This window comes from Panulirus ornatus, chromosome 20 (genome assembly GCF_036320965.1).
Source record: "Panulirus ornatus isolate Po-2019 chromosome 20, ASM3632096v1, whole genome shotgun sequence".
Lineage (NCBI taxonomy): Eukaryota > Metazoa > Arthropoda > Malacostraca > Decapoda > Palinuridae > Panulirus > Panulirus ornatus.
The window spans coordinates 15,422,187-15,438,366 of record NC_092243.1 but is presented as its reverse complement, the minus strand read 5'-3'; the positions used below and the strand labels follow the sequence as shown (position 1 = coordinate 15,438,366).

Genomic DNA, 16,180 nt, shown 5'->3' with positions numbered 1-16,180 from the left:
CATAACATTAAATTAAGCAAGGAACTTGTTACAAAAGATGTACAAAAGTAATAAACACAGTTTCAAATCCTGGTCACAGCAGCCAATCCATGGTCCAATCAACTGTTCATCTTCCTATAGAGGCTGGCTGATAAAATGGGTACCTGGCATAAGCTTGGGGGTGTTTGAGTGTGCATATATACATAGGAGTAAAGATATGGCACATTTATACAAGGTTAAGAAACAGAGCAACACAAGGATAAAACTTTCTCCCCATAGTACGCAAACAGCAACATAAATATATAGATAAATAAATTTCATGATTATTTTATTATTATTATTATTATTTTTACTTTGTCGTTGTCTCCCGCATTAGCGAGGTAGCACAGGGAAACAGACAAAAGCATGGCCCAACCCACTCACATACACATGTATGTACATACATGTCCTCACTCACAAATATAAATACCTATATATCTCAATGTATACATATATGTACACACACAGACATATACATATATACACATGTACATAATTCATACTTGCTGCCTTTATTCATTCCCATCGCCACCCGCTACACATGAACCCTCCCCCCACATGTGCGCGAGGTAGCGCTAGGAAAAGACAACAAAGGCCACATTCGTTCACACTCTGTCTCTAGCTGTCATGTATAATGCACCGAATCCACAGCTCCCTTTCCACATCCAGGCCCCACAGAACTTTCCATGGTTTACCCCAGATGCTTCACATGCCCTGGTTCAATCCATTAACAGCACCTTGACCCCGGTATACCACATCGTTCCAATTCACTCTATTCCTTGCACGCCTTTCACCCTCCTGCATGTTCAGGCTGCGATCACTCAATATCTTTTTCACTCCATCTTTCCACCTCCAATTTGGTCTCCCACTTCTCCTCATTCCCTCCACCTCTGACACATATATCCTCTTGGTCAATCTTTCCTCACTCATTCTCTCCATGTGACCAAACCATTTCAAAACACCCTCTTCTGCTCTCTCAAACACACTCTTTTTATTACCACACATCTCTCTTACCCTATTATTACTTACTCGATCAAACCACCTCACACCACATATTGTCCTCAAACATCTCATTTCCAGCACATCCACCCTCCTCCGCACAACTCTATCTATAGCCCACGCCTCGCAACCATATAACATTTTAGGAACCACTATTCCTTCAAACATACCTATTTTGCTTTCCGAGATAATGTTCTTGACTTCCACACACTCTTCAATGCTCCCAGAATTTTTGCCCCCTCCCCAACCCTATGATTCACTTCCACTTCCATGGTTCCATCCGCTGCCAAATCCACTCCCAGATATCTAAAACACTTCATTTCCTCCAGTTTTTCTCCATTCAAACTTACCTTCCAATTGACTTGACCCTCAACCTTACTGTACCTAATAACCTTGCTCTTATTCACATTTACTCTCAGCTTTCTTCTTTCACACACTTTACCAAACTCAGTCACCAGCTTCTGCAGTTTCTCACACAAATCAGCCACCAGCGCTGCATCATCAGCGAACAACAACTGACTCACTTCCCAAGCTCTCTCATCCTCAACAGACTGCATACTCGCCCCTCTTTCCAAAACTCTTGCATTCACCTCCCTAACAACCCCATCCATAAACAAATTAAACAACCATGGAGACATTGCACACCCCTGCCGCAAACCAACATTCACTGAGAACCAATCACTTTCCTCTCTTCCTACACGTGCACACGCCTTACATCCTCGATAAAAACTTTTCACTGCTAACAACTTGCCCCCCACACCATATATTCTTAATACCTTCCACAGAGCATCTCTATCAACTCTATCATATGCCTTCTCTAGATCCATAAATGCTACATACAAATCCAATCGCTTTTCTAAGTATTTTTCACATACATTCTTCAAAGCAAACACCTGATCCACACATCCTCTACCACTTCTGAAACCACACTGCTCTTCCCCAATCTGATGCTCTGTACATGCCCTCACCCTCTCAATCAAACCCTCCCATATGATTTCCCAAGGAATGCTCAACAAACTTATACCTCTGTAATTTGAGCACTCACTTTTATCACCTTTACCTTTGTACAATGGCACTATGCAAGCATTCTGCCAATCCTCAGGCACCTCACCATGAGTCATACATACATTAAATAACCTTGCCAACCATTCAACAATACAGTCACCCCCTTTTTTAATAAATTCCACTGCAATAGCTTCCAAACCCGCTGCCTTGCTGGCTTTCATCTTCCGCAAAGCTTTTACTACCTCATCTCTGTTTACCAAATCATTCTCCCTAACCCTTTCACTTTGCACACCACCTCGATCAAAGCACACTATATCTGCCAATCTATCATCAAACACATTCAACAAACCTTCAAAATACTCACTCCATCTCCTTCTCACACCACCACTACTTGTTATCACCTCCCCATTAGTCCCCTTCACTGAAGCTCCCATTTGTTCCCTTGTTTTGTGCACTTTATTTACCTCATTCCAAAACATCTTATTCTCCCTAAAATTTAATGATACTCTCATACCCCAACTCTCATTTGCCCTCTTTTTCACCTCTTGCACCTTTCTCTTGACCTCCTGTCTCTTTCTTTTATACATCTCCTAGTCATTTGCATTATTTCCCTGCAAAAATCGCCCAAATGCCTCTCTCTTCTTGTTCACTAATAATCTTACTTCTTCATCCCACCACTCACTACCCTTTCTAATCTGCCCACCTCCCATGCTTCTCATGCCACAAGCATCTTTTGCGTAAGCCATCACTGCTTCCCTAAATACATCCCATTCCTCCCCCACTCCCCTTACGTCCTTTGTTCTTACCTTCTTCCATTCTGTACTCAGTCTTTCCTGGTACCTCCTCACACAAGTCTCCTTCTCATGCTCACTTACTCTCACCTTTCTCTTCACCCCAACATTCTCTCTTCTTTTCTTAAAACCTCTACAAATCTTCACCTTTGTCTCCACAAGATAATGATCAGACATCCCTCCAGTTGCACCTCTCAGCACATTAACATCCAAAAGTTTCTCTTTCGCGCGCCTATCAATTAACACGTAATCCAGTAACGCTCTCTGGCCGTCTCTCCTACTTACATACGTATACTTATGTATATCTCTCTTTTTAAACTAGGTATTACCAGTAATCAGTCCTTTCAGCACATAAATCTACAAGCTTTTCACCATTTCCATTTACAACACTGAACACCCCATGTACACCAATTATTCCCTCAACTGCCACATCACTCACCTTTGCATTGAAATCATATATATTATTTACATTTTATACTTTGTCGCTGTCTCCCACATTAGCGAGGTAGCGCAAGGAAACAGACAAAAGAATGGCCCAACTCACCCACATACACACCCACACACGCACATATATATACGTATACATTTCAACATATACATATATATACATACACAGACATATACACATGTACATAATTCATACTTGCTGCCTTTATTCATTCCCGATGCCACCCCGCCACACATGAAATGACACCCCCGCATGCGTGCGAGGTAGCGCTAGGAAGACAACAAAAGCCACATTCATTCACACTCAGTCTCTAGCTGTCATATATAATGCACCAAAACCACTGCTCCCTTTCCACATCCAGGCCCCACAAAACTTTCCATGTTTTACCCCAAAAGTTTCACATGCCCTGGTTCAATGCATTGACAGCACATCGACTCTGGTATACCACATCGTTCCAATTCACTTTATTCCTTGCATGCCTTTCACCTTCCTGAATGTTCAGGCCCTGATCGCTCAAAATCTTTTTCACTCCATCCTTCCACTGCCAATGTGGTCTCTCATTTCTCCTTGTTTCCTCCACCTCTGACACATACATCCTCTTTGTCAATCTTTCCTCACTCATTCTCTCCATGTGACCAAACCATTTCAAAACACCCTCTTCTGCTCTCTCAACCACACTCTTTATTACCACACATCTCTCTTACCCTTTCATTACTTACTCGATCAAACCACCTCACATCACATATTGTCCTCAAACATCTCATTTCCAGCACATCCACCCTCCTCTGCACAACTCTATCTATAGCCCATGCCTCACAACCATATAACATTGTTGGAACCACTATTCCTTCAAACATACCCATTTTTGCTTTCCAAGATAACGTTCTCGACTTCCATGCATTTTTCAATGCTCCCAGAACTTTCGTCCCCTCCCCCACCCTATGATTCACTTCTGCTTCCATGGTTCCATCCGCCGCCACATCCACTCCCAGATATCTAAAACACTTCACTTCCTCCAGTTTTTCTCCATTCAAACTCACCTCCCAATTGACTTGTCCCTCAACCCTACTGTACCTAATAACCTTGCTCTTATTCACACACACACACACACACACACATGCTCAAATTACAGAGGTATAAGTTTGTTGAGTATTCCTGGTAAATTATATGGGAGGGTATTGATTGAGAGGGTGAAGGCATGTACAGAGCATCAGATTGGGGAAGAGCAGTGTGGTTTCAGAAGTGGTAGAGGATGTGTGGATCAGGTGTTTGCTTTGAAGAATGTATGTGAGAAATACTTAGAAAAGCAAATGGATTTGTATGTAGCATTTATGGATCTGGAGAAGGCATACGATAGAGTTGATAGAGATGCTCTGTGGAAGGTATTAAGAATATATGGTGTGGGAGGAAAGTTGTTAGAAGCAGTGAAAAGTATTTATCGAGGATGTAAGGCATGTGTACGTGTAGGAAGAGAGGAAAGTGATTGGTTCTCAGTGAATGTAGGTTTACGGCAGGGGTGTGTGATGTCTCCATGGTTGTTTAATTTGTTTATGGATGGGGTTGTTAGGGAGGTAAATGCAAGAGTTTTGGAAAGAGGGGCAAGTATGAAGTCTGTTGGGGATGAGAGAGCTTGGGAAGTGAGTCAGTTGTTGTTCGCTGATGATACAGCGCTGGTGGCTGATTCATGTGAGAAACTGCAGAAGCTGGTGACTGAGTTTGGTAAAGTGTGTGGAAGAAGAAAGTTAAGAGTAAATGTGAATAAGAGCAAGGTTATTAGGTACAGTAGGGTTGAGGGTCAAGTCAATTGGGAGGTGAGTTTGAATGGAGAAAAACTGGAGGAAGTGAAGTGTTTTAGATATCTGGGAGTGGATCTGGCAGCGGATGGAACCATGGAAGCGGAAGTGGATCATAGGGTGGGGGAGGGGGCGAAAATTCTGGGGGCCTTGAAGAATGTGTGGAAGTCGAGAACATTATCTCGGAGAGCAAAAATGGGTATGTTTGAAGGAATAGTGGTTCCAACAATGTTGTATGGTTGCGAGGCGTGGGCTATGGATAGAGTTGTGCGCAGGAGGATGGATGTGCTGGAAATGAGATGTTTGAGGACAATGTGTGGTGTGAGGTGGTTTGATCAAGTGAGTAACGTAAGGGTAAGAGAGATGTGTGGAAATAAAAAGAGCGTGGTTGAGAGAGCAGAAGAGGGTGTTTTGAAGTGGTTTGGGCACATGGAGAGAATGAGTGAGGAAAGATTGACCAAGAGGATATATGTGTCGGAGGTGGAGGGAACGAGGAGAAGAGGGAGACCAAATTGGAGGTGGAAAGATGGAGTGAAAAAGATTTTGTGTGATCGGGGCCTGAACATGCAGGAGGGTGAAAGGAGGGCAAGGAATAGAGTGAATTGGAGCAATGTGGTATAACGGGGTTGACGTGCTGTCAGTGGATTGAATCAAGGCATGTCAAGCGTCTGGGGTAAACCATGGAAAGCTGTGTAGGTATGTATATTTGCGTGTGTGGACGTATGTATATACATGTGTATGGGGGGGGTTGGGCCATTTCTTTCGTCTGTTTCCTTGCGCTACCTCGCAAACGCGGGAGACAGCGACAAAGTATAATATAAATAATAATATATATATATATATATATATATATATATATATATATATATATATATATATATATTTATATTTATTTATTTTGCTTTGTCGCTGTCTCCCGCGTTTGCGAGGTAGCGCAAGGAAATAGACGAAAGAAATGGCCCAGCCCACCCACATACACATGTATATACATACACGTCCACACACGCAAATATACATATTTATACATCTCAACGTATACATATATATACATACACGTCCACACACGCAAATTACATACCTATACATCTCAATGTATACATATATATACACACACAGACATATACATATATACACATGTACATAATTCATAGTCTGCCTTTATTCATACCCGTCGCCACCTCACCACACATGTAATAACACCCTCCCCCCACATGTGCGCGAGGTAGCGCTAGGAAAAGACAACAAAGGCCACATTCGTTCACACTCTGTCTCTAGCTGTCATGTATAATGCACCGAATCCACAGCTCCCTTTCCACATCCAGGCCCCACAGAACTTTCCATGGTTTACCCCAGATGCTTCACATGCCCTGGTTCAATCCATTAACAGCACCTTGACCCCGGTATACCACATCGTTCCAATTCACTCTATTCCTTGCACGCCTTTCACCCTCCTGCATGTTCAGGCTGCGATCACTCAATATCTTTTTCACTCCATCTTTCCACCTCCAATTTGGTCTCCCACTTCTCCTCATTCCCTCCACCTCTGACACATATATCCTCTTGGTCAATCTTTCCTCACTCATTCTCTCCATGTGACTAAACCATTTCAAAACACCCTCTTCTGCTCTCTCAAACACACTCTTTTTATTACCACACATCTCTCTTACCCTATTATTACTCACTCGATCAAACCACCTCACACCACATATTGTCCTCAAACATCTCATTTCCAGCACATCCACCCTCCTCCGCACAACTCTATCTATAGCCCACGCCTCGCAACCATATAACATTTTAGGAACCACTATTCCTTCAAACATACCTATTTTGCTTTCCGAGATAATGTTCTTGACTTCCACACACTCTTCAATGCTCCCAGAATTTTTGCCCCCTCCCCAACCCTATGATTCACTTCCACTTCCATGGTTCCATCCGCTGCCAAATCCACTCCCAGATATCTAAAACACTTCACTTCCTCCAGTTTTTCTCCATTCACACTTACCTTCCAATTGACTTGACCCTCAACCTTACTGTACCTAATAACCTTGCTCTTATTCACATTTACTCTCAGCTTTCTTCTTTCACACACTTTACCAAACTCAGTCACCAGCTTCTGCAGTTTCTAACACAAATCAGCCACCAGCACTGCATCATCAGCGAACAACAACTGACTTACTTCCCAAGCTCTCTCATCCTCAACAGACTGCATACTCGCCCCTCTTTCCAAAACTCTTGCATTCACCTCCCTAACAACCCCATCCATAAACAAATTAAACAACCATGGAGACATTGCACACCCCTGCCGCAAACCAACATTCACTGAGAACCAATCACTTTCCTCTCTTCCTACACGTGGACACGCCTTACATCCTCGATAAAAACTTTTCACTGCTCCTAACAACTTGCCCCCCACACCATATATTCTTAATACCTTCCACAGAGCATCTCTATCAACTCTATCATATGCCTTCTCTAGATCCATAAATGCTACATACAAATCCAATCGCTTTTCTAAGTATTTTTCACATACATTCTTCAAAGCAAACACCTGATCCACACATCCTCTACCACTTCTGAAACCACACTGCTCTTCCCCAATCTGATGCTCTGTACATGCCCTCACCCTCTCAATCAAACCCTCCCATATGATTTCCCAAGGAATGCTCAACAAACTTATACCTCTGTAATTTGAGCACTCACTTTTATCACCTTTACCTTTGTACAATGGCACTATGCAAGCATTCTGCCAATCCTCAGGCACCTCACCATGAGTCATACATGCATTAAATAACCTTGCCAACCATTCAACAATACAGTCACCCCCTTTTTTAATAAATTCCACTGCAATAGCATCCAAACCCGCTGCCTTGCTGGCTTTCATCTTCCGCAAAGCTTTTACTACCTCATCTCTGTTTACCAAATCATTCTCCCTAACCCTTTCACTTTGCACACCACCTCGATCAAAGCACACTATATCTGCCAATCTATCATCAAACACATTCAACAAACCTTCAAAATACTCACTCCATCTCCTTCTCACACCACCACTACTTGTTATCACCTCCCCATTAGTCCCCTTCACTGAAGCTCCCATTTGTTCCCTTGTTTTGTGCACTTTATTTACCTCATTCCAAAACATCTTATTCTCCCTAAAATTTAATGATACTCTCATACCCCAACTTTCATTTGCCCTCTTTTTCACCTCTTGCACCTTTCTCTTGACCTCCTGTCTCTTTCTTTTATACATCTTCTAGTCATTTGCATTATTTCCCTGCAAAAATCGCCCAAATGCCTCTCTCTTCTTGTTCACTAATAATCTTACTTCTTCATCCCACCACTCACTACCCTTTCTAATCTGCCCACCTCCCATGCTTCTCATGCCACAAGCATCTTTTGCGTAAGCCATCACTGCTTCCCTAAATACATCCCATTCCTCCCCCACTCCCCTTACGTCCTTTGTTCTTACCTTCTTCCATTCTGTACTCAGTCTTTCCTGGTACCTCCTCACACAAGTCTCCTTCTCATGCTCACTTACTCTCACCTTTCTCTTCACCCCAACATTCTCTCTTCTTTTCTTAAAACCTCTACAAATCTTCACCTTTGTCTCCACAAGATAATGATCAGACATCCCTCCAGTTGCACCTCTCAGCACATTAACATCCAAAAGTCTCTCTTTCGCGCGCCTATCAATTAACACGTAATCCAGTAACGCTCTCTGGCCGTCTCTCCTACTTACATACGTATACTTATGTATATCTCTCTTTTTAAACTAGGTATTACCAGTAACCAGTCCTTTCAGCACATAAATCTACAAGCTTTTCACCATTTCCATTTACAACACTGAACACCCCATGTACACCAATTATTCCCTCAACTGCCACATCACTCACCTTTGCATTGAAATCATATATATTATTTACATTTTATACTTTGTCGCTGTCTCCCACATTAGCGAGGTAGCGCAAGGAAACAGACAAAAGAATGGCCCAACTCACCCACATACACACCCACACACGCACATATATATACGTATACATTTCAACATATACATATATATACATACACAGACATATACACATGTACATAATTCATACTTGCTGCCTTTATTCATTCCCGATGCCACCCCGCCACACATGAAATGACACCCCCGCATGCGTGCGAGGTAGCGCTAGGAAGACAACAAAGGCCACATTCATTCACACTCAGTCTCTAGCTGTCATATATAATGCACCAAAACCACTGCTCCCTTTCCACATCCAGGCCCCACAAAACTTTCCATGTTTTACCCCAAAAGTTTCACATGCCCTGGTTCAATGCATTGACAGCACATCGACTCCGGTATACCACATCGTTCCAATTCACTTTATTCCTTGCATGCCTTTCACCTTCCTGAATGTTCAGGCCCTGATCGCTCAAAATCTTTTTCACTCCATCCTTCCACTGCCAATGTGGTCTCTCATTTCTCCTTGTTTCCTCCACCTCTGACACATACATCCTCTTTGTCAATCTTTCCTCACTCATTCTCTCCATGTGACCAAACCATTTCAAAACACCCTCTTCTGCTCTCTCAACCACACTCTTTATTACCACACATCTCTCTTACCCTTTCATTACTTACTCGATCAAACCACCTCACATCACATATTGTCCTCAAACATCTCATTTCCAGCACATCCACCCTCCTCTGCACAACTCTATCTATAGCCCATGCCTCACAACCATATAACATTGTTGGAACCACTATTCCTTCAAACATACCCATTTTTGCTTTCCAAGATAACGTTCTCGACTTCCATGCATTTTTCAATGCTCCCAGAACTTTCGTCCCCTCCCCCACCCTATGATTCACTTCTGCTTCCATGGTTCCATCCGCCGCCACATCCACTCCCAGATATCTAAAACACTTCACTTCCTCCAGTTTTTCTCCATTCAAACTCACCTCCCAATTGACTTGTCCCTCAACCCTACTGTACCTAATAACCTTGCTCTTATTCACACACACACACACACACATGCTCAAATTACAGAGGTATAAGTTTGTTGAGTATTCCTGGTAAATTATATGGGAGGGTATTGATTGAGAGGGTGAAGGCATGTACAGAGCATCTGATTGGGGAAGAGCAGTGTGGTTTCAGAAGTGGTAGAGGATGTGTGGATCAGGTGTTTGCTTTGAAGAATGTATGTGAGAAATACTTAGAAAAGCAAATGGATTTGTATGTAGCATTTATGGATCTGGAGAAGGCATACGATAGAGTTGATAGAGATGCTCTGTGGAAGGTATTAAGAATATATGGTGTGGGAGGAAAGTTGTTAGAAGCAGTGAAAAGTATTTATCGAGGATGTAAGGCATGTGTACGTGTAGGAAGAGAGGAAAGTGATTGGTTCTCAGTGAATGTAGGTTTACGGCAGGGGTGTGTGATGTCTCCATGGTTGTTTAATTTGTTTATGGATGGGGTTGTTAGGGAGGTAAATGCAAGAGTTTTGGAAAGAGGGGCAAGTATGAAGTCTGTTGGGGATGAGAGAGCTTGGGAAGTGAGTCAGTTGTTGTTCGCTGATGATACAGCGCTGGTGGCTGATTCATGTGAGAAACTGCAGAAGCTGGTGACTGAGTTTGGTAAAGTGTGTGGAAGAAGAAAGTTAAGAGTAAATGTGAATAAGAGCAAGGTTATTAGGTACAGTAGGGTTGAGGGTCAAGTCAACTGGGAGGTGAGTTTGAATGGAGAAAAACTGGAGGAAGTGAAGTGTTTTAGATATCTGGGAGTGGATCTGGCAGCGGATGGAACCATGGAAGCGGAAGTGGATCATAGGGTGGGGGAGGGGGCGAAAATTCTGGGGGCCTTGAAGAATGTGTGGAAGTCGAGAACATTATCTCGGAGAGCAAAAATGGGTATGTTTGAAGGAATAGTGGTTCCAACAATGTTGTATGGTTGCGAGGCGTGGGCTATGGATAGAGTTGTGCGCAGGAGGATGGATGTGCTGGAAATGAGATGTTTGAGGACAATGTGTGGTGTGAGGTGGTTTGATCAAGTGAGTAACGTAAGGGTAAGAGAGATGTGTGGAAATAAAAAGAGCGTGGTTGAGAGAGCAGAAGAGGGTGTTTTGAAGTGGTTTGGGCACATGGAGAGAATGAGTGAGGAAAGATTGACCAAGAGGATATATGTGTCGGAGGTGGAGGGAACGAGGAGAAGAGGGAGACCAAATTGGAGGTGGAAAGATGGAGTGAAAAAGATTTTGTGTGATCGGGGCCTGAACATGCAGGAGGGTGAAAGGAGGGCAAGGAATAGAGTGAATTGGAGCAATGTGGTATAACGGGGTTGACGTGCTGTCAGTGGATTGAATCAAGGCATGTCAAGCGTCTGGGGTAAACCATGGAAAGCTGTGTAGGTATGTATATTTGCGTGTGTGGACGTATGTATATACATGTGTATGGGGGGGGTTGGGCCATTTCTTTCGTCTGTTTCCTTGCGCTACCTCGCAAACGCGGGAGACAGCGACAAAGTATAATATAAATAATAATATATATATATATATATATATATATATATATATATATATATATATATATATATATATTTATATTTATTTATTTTGCTTTGTCGCTGTCTCCCGCGTTTGCGAGGTAGCGCAAGGAAATAGACGAAAGAAATGGCCCAGCCCACCCACATACACATGTATATACATACACGTCCACACACGCAAATATACATATTTATACATCTCAACGTATACATATATATACATACACGTCCACACACGCAAATTACATACCTATACATCTCAATGTATACATATATATATACACACACAGACATATACATATATACACATGTACATAATTCATACTGTCTGCCTTTATTCATACCCGTCGCCACCTCACCACACATGTAATAACAACCCCCTCCCCCCTCATGTGTGCGACGTAGTACTAGGAAAAGACAACAAAGGCCCCATTCGTTCACACTCAGTCTCTAGCTGTCATGTAATAATGCATCGAAACCACAGCTCCCTTTCCACATCCAGGCCCCACAGAACTTTCCATGGTTTACCCCAGACGCTTCACATGCCCTGGTTCAATCCATTGACAGCATGTCGGCCCCGGTATACCACATCGTTCCAGTTCACTCTGTTCCTTGCACGCCTTTCACCTTCCTGCATGTTCAGGCCCCAATCACTCAAAATCTCTTTCACTCCATCTTTCCACCTCCAATTTGGTCTCCCACTTCTCCTCGTTCCCTTCACCTCTGACACATATATCCTCTTTGTCAATCTTTCCTTACTCATTCTCTCCATGTGACCAAATCATTTCAAAACACCCTCTTCTGCTGTCTCAACCACACTTTTTTATTACCACACATCTCTCTTACCCTATTATTACTTACTCAATCAAACCACCTCACACCACATATTGTCCTCAAACATCTCATTTCCAGCACATCCACCCTCCTGCACACAACTCTATCCATAGCCCACGCCTCACAACCATACAACTTTGTTGGAACCACTATTCCTTCAAACATTCCCATTTTTGCTTTCCGAAATAATGTTCTCGACTTCCACACAGTCTTCAACGCTCCCAGAATTTTCGCCCCCTCCCCCACCCTATGATTCACTTCCGCTTCCATGGTTCCATCCACTGCCAAATCCACTCCCAGATATCTAAGATATATATTATTTATTTATTTATTTATTTTGCTTTGTCGCTGTCTCCCGCGTTTGCGAGGTAGCGCAAGGAAACAGAAGAAAGAAATGGCCCAACCCACCCCCATACACATGTATATACATACACGTCCACACACGCAAATATACATACCTATACACCTCAATGTACACATATATATACACACACAGACACATACATATATACCCATGCACACAATTCACACTGTCTGCCTTTATTCATTCCCATCGCCACCTAGCCACACATGGAATACCATCCCCCTCCCCCCTCATGTGTGCGAGGTAGCGCTAGGAAAAGACAACATAGGACCCATTCGTTCACACTCAGTCTCTAGCTGTCATGCAATAATGCCCAAAACCACAGCTCCCTTTCCACATCCAGGCCCCACACAACTTTCCATGGTTTACCCCAGACGCTTCACATGCCCTGATTCAATCCACTGACAGCACGTCAACCCCGGTATATCACATCGATCCAATTCACTCTATTCCTTGCCCGCCTTTCACCCTCCTGCATGTTCAGGCCCCGATCACTCAAAATCTTTTTCACTCCATCTTTCCACCTCCAATTTGGTCTCCCACTTCTCATTCCCTCCACCTCCGACACATATATCCTCTTGGTCAATCTTTCCTCACTCATTCTCTCCATGTGCCCAAACCATTTCAAAACACCCTCTTCTGCTCTCTCAACCATGCTCTTTTTATTTCCACACATCTCTCTCACCCTTACATTACTTACTTGATCAAACCACCTCACACCACACATTGTCCTCAAACATCTCATTTCCAGCACATCCACCCTCCTGCGCACAACTCTATCCATAGCCCACGCCTCGCAACCATACAACATTGTTGGAACCACTATTCCTTCAAACATACCCATTTTTGCTTTCCGAGATAATGTTCTCGACTTCCACACATTCTTCAAGGCTCCCAGGATTTTCGCCCCCTCCCCCACCCTATGATTCACTTCCGCTTCCATGGTTCCATCCGCTGCCAGATCCACTCCCAGATATCTAAAACACTTTACTTCCTCCAGTTTTTCTCCATTCAACTCCAGTTTTTCTCCATTCAAACTTACCTCCCAATTGACTTGACCCTCAACCCTACTGTACCTAATAACCTTGCTCTTATTCACATTTACTCTTAACTCTCTTCTTTCACACACTTTACCAAACTCAGTCACCAGCTTCTGCAGTTTCTCACATGAAACAGCCACCAGCGCTGTATCATTAGCGAACAACAACTGACTCACTTCCCAAGCTCTCTCATCCACAACAGACTTCATACTTGCCCCTCTTTCCAAAACTCTTGCATTCACCTCCCTAACAACCCCATCCATAAACAAATTAAACAACCATGGAGACATCACACACCCCTGCCGCAAACCTACATTCACTGAGAACCAATCACTTTCCTCTCTTCCTACACGTACACATGCCTTACATCCTCGATAAAAACTTTTCACTGCTTCTAACAACTTGCCTCCCACACCATATATTCTTAATACCTTCCATAGAGCATCTCTATCAACTCTATCATATGCCTTCTCCAGATCCATAAATGTTACATACAAATCCATTAGCTTTTCTAAGTATTTCTCATATATATATATATTCTTTTCTTTCATACTATTCGCCATTTCCCGCATTAGCGAGGTAGCGTTGAGAACAGAGGACTGGGCCCTTGAGGGAATATCCTCACCTGGGCCCCTTCTCTGTTCCCTCTTTTGGAAAATTAAAAAAAAAAGTGAGAGGGGAGGATTTCCAGCCCCCCACTCCCTCCCCTTTTAGTCGCCTTCTACGACACGCAGGGAATACGTGGGAAGTATTCTTTCTCCCCTATCCCCAGGGATAATATATATATATATATATATATATATATATATATATTTACACAGACACTCAAGGAACATTTTTGGTTTTAACCTGAACATTTACAATTCTTTTCTCATTTTGATGAAATGATAAGATGCTTAAATTTGGGAACCAGAAGGTCACAACTTTTACAGAATAACCCCGGCTAAGGACAGCTCATTGCTGATGCTGCACTCAATGGCTGATGCAGGAGAGATAATTCAAGCATCATTGTGTATAAATATATTTGTTTACCTGCCCCTTGATGTACATAGAGCTTGTTCACATTACCAGTATTTCGTATGTTCAATAAAACGTGAAGTTATAATAAAACATAAAAGAATCTGCTTTTTCTTTTTCACCTTTATAGGGAAGCTTTCCTTCTTTTCTTTTTGTAACAATAAAAGAGGCATTACTTCCCTTGTTTTGCAGTAAAAGGACAAAATATGTTGATTACAGTGATTATCTTTTCCAAAATTGAATATTCTGGATTAGATTGTGGAATTACAAGACTGCATCTGGGCCAAGGACTCCAACTCACAATCAACTGAGATAATTATACTCACTTTTGGTGTTTATTGAGAAAGAGGTTATTTGGTGTAAGTTAGCAAATATATAATAAACTGTATATCATGTATATATCATTTCTAAAAGTAGGAATTGAAGGCACCAAAGTGGGAAAAGTCAAAAGATATATATGTATGAAGTTAGAATACTGTGATATTTATGTTTCATTTTTGTTTGATACTGCTGCATTTTCATAGCTTGATAGTTGCTTTTCATTGTCTACTTTTGTTTACATAAGGGGAGCCTTTGAGGTGATGGTGCCACATCAGTCATGTGAGTTAATCTATGTTAAGAATGATAGATTATATTTGTTTTACCTATAACTTATTAAATAATACTTTACTGTTCTTGTTTTCAGGCTGTACCTTAGATTTAAGCTGAGTAACGCTTGGAAAGCAGCAGCCAAGTGTTTCTATTTCACAACAATTTACTCAAATAACAATCATGGAAAAGGTGTTGTAGCCTGCACGCTTGACCCCCAGCTCTCCAACAGCAGCAAAGTGGTGGCAACATTGGTGTAGAACATTCACGAGCTTTATTGCGGAGTGTGGGGATAGGCCCTGCATACAGACAAATTCAAAACACTGGTGAACTGTGCAACCCACAATGAGTTTGAATGCACTGAAGAGTGCAAAGACTTTGACCATGCTATAACCACTCTGGAAGACTTGTATGTGAAGATTCCCAATGAAATTTTTGCTAGACACTTACTTGCAACACAGCAACAAAGGCCAGGTGAATTATTTGATGAATTTCTCAGAGAACTGTGTAAGTTGAGTAAAGACTGTAACCTTAAAGCTGTCAGTGCAGAACAGCATTGTGAAGAGTTAATTCGTGATGCATTCATCAGTGGCATTGCCTCTTCTTTAATATGTCAGTGTCCATTGGAAAATGACACATGACCTACAAAATGCTTATGAACAAGCTTATTCATTTGACTTGGCACAATGCAGTGCTGATGCCTACACCCCTTAGACTGCTAATGCACCTACTGTAGTAAATCCACGAACCCTTGAAGAGAATTTT

General features: G+C 42.4%; 1 protein-coding gene across 1 annotated transcript in view; it reads left to right on the top strand.

Annotated features, from left to right (window-relative positions):
* LOC139755721 (uncharacterized) overlaps positions 1-16,180 on the top strand; it is a 35,364-nt gene that overhangs the window by 18,891 nt on the left and 293 nt on the right. The window contains exon 2 of the mRNA XM_071674358.1: positions 15,782-16,027. Coding sequence (XP_071530459.1) covers positions 15,782-16,027 — 246 coding nt within the window. The remainder of the gene's footprint in view (positions 1-15,781; positions 16,028-16,180) is intronic.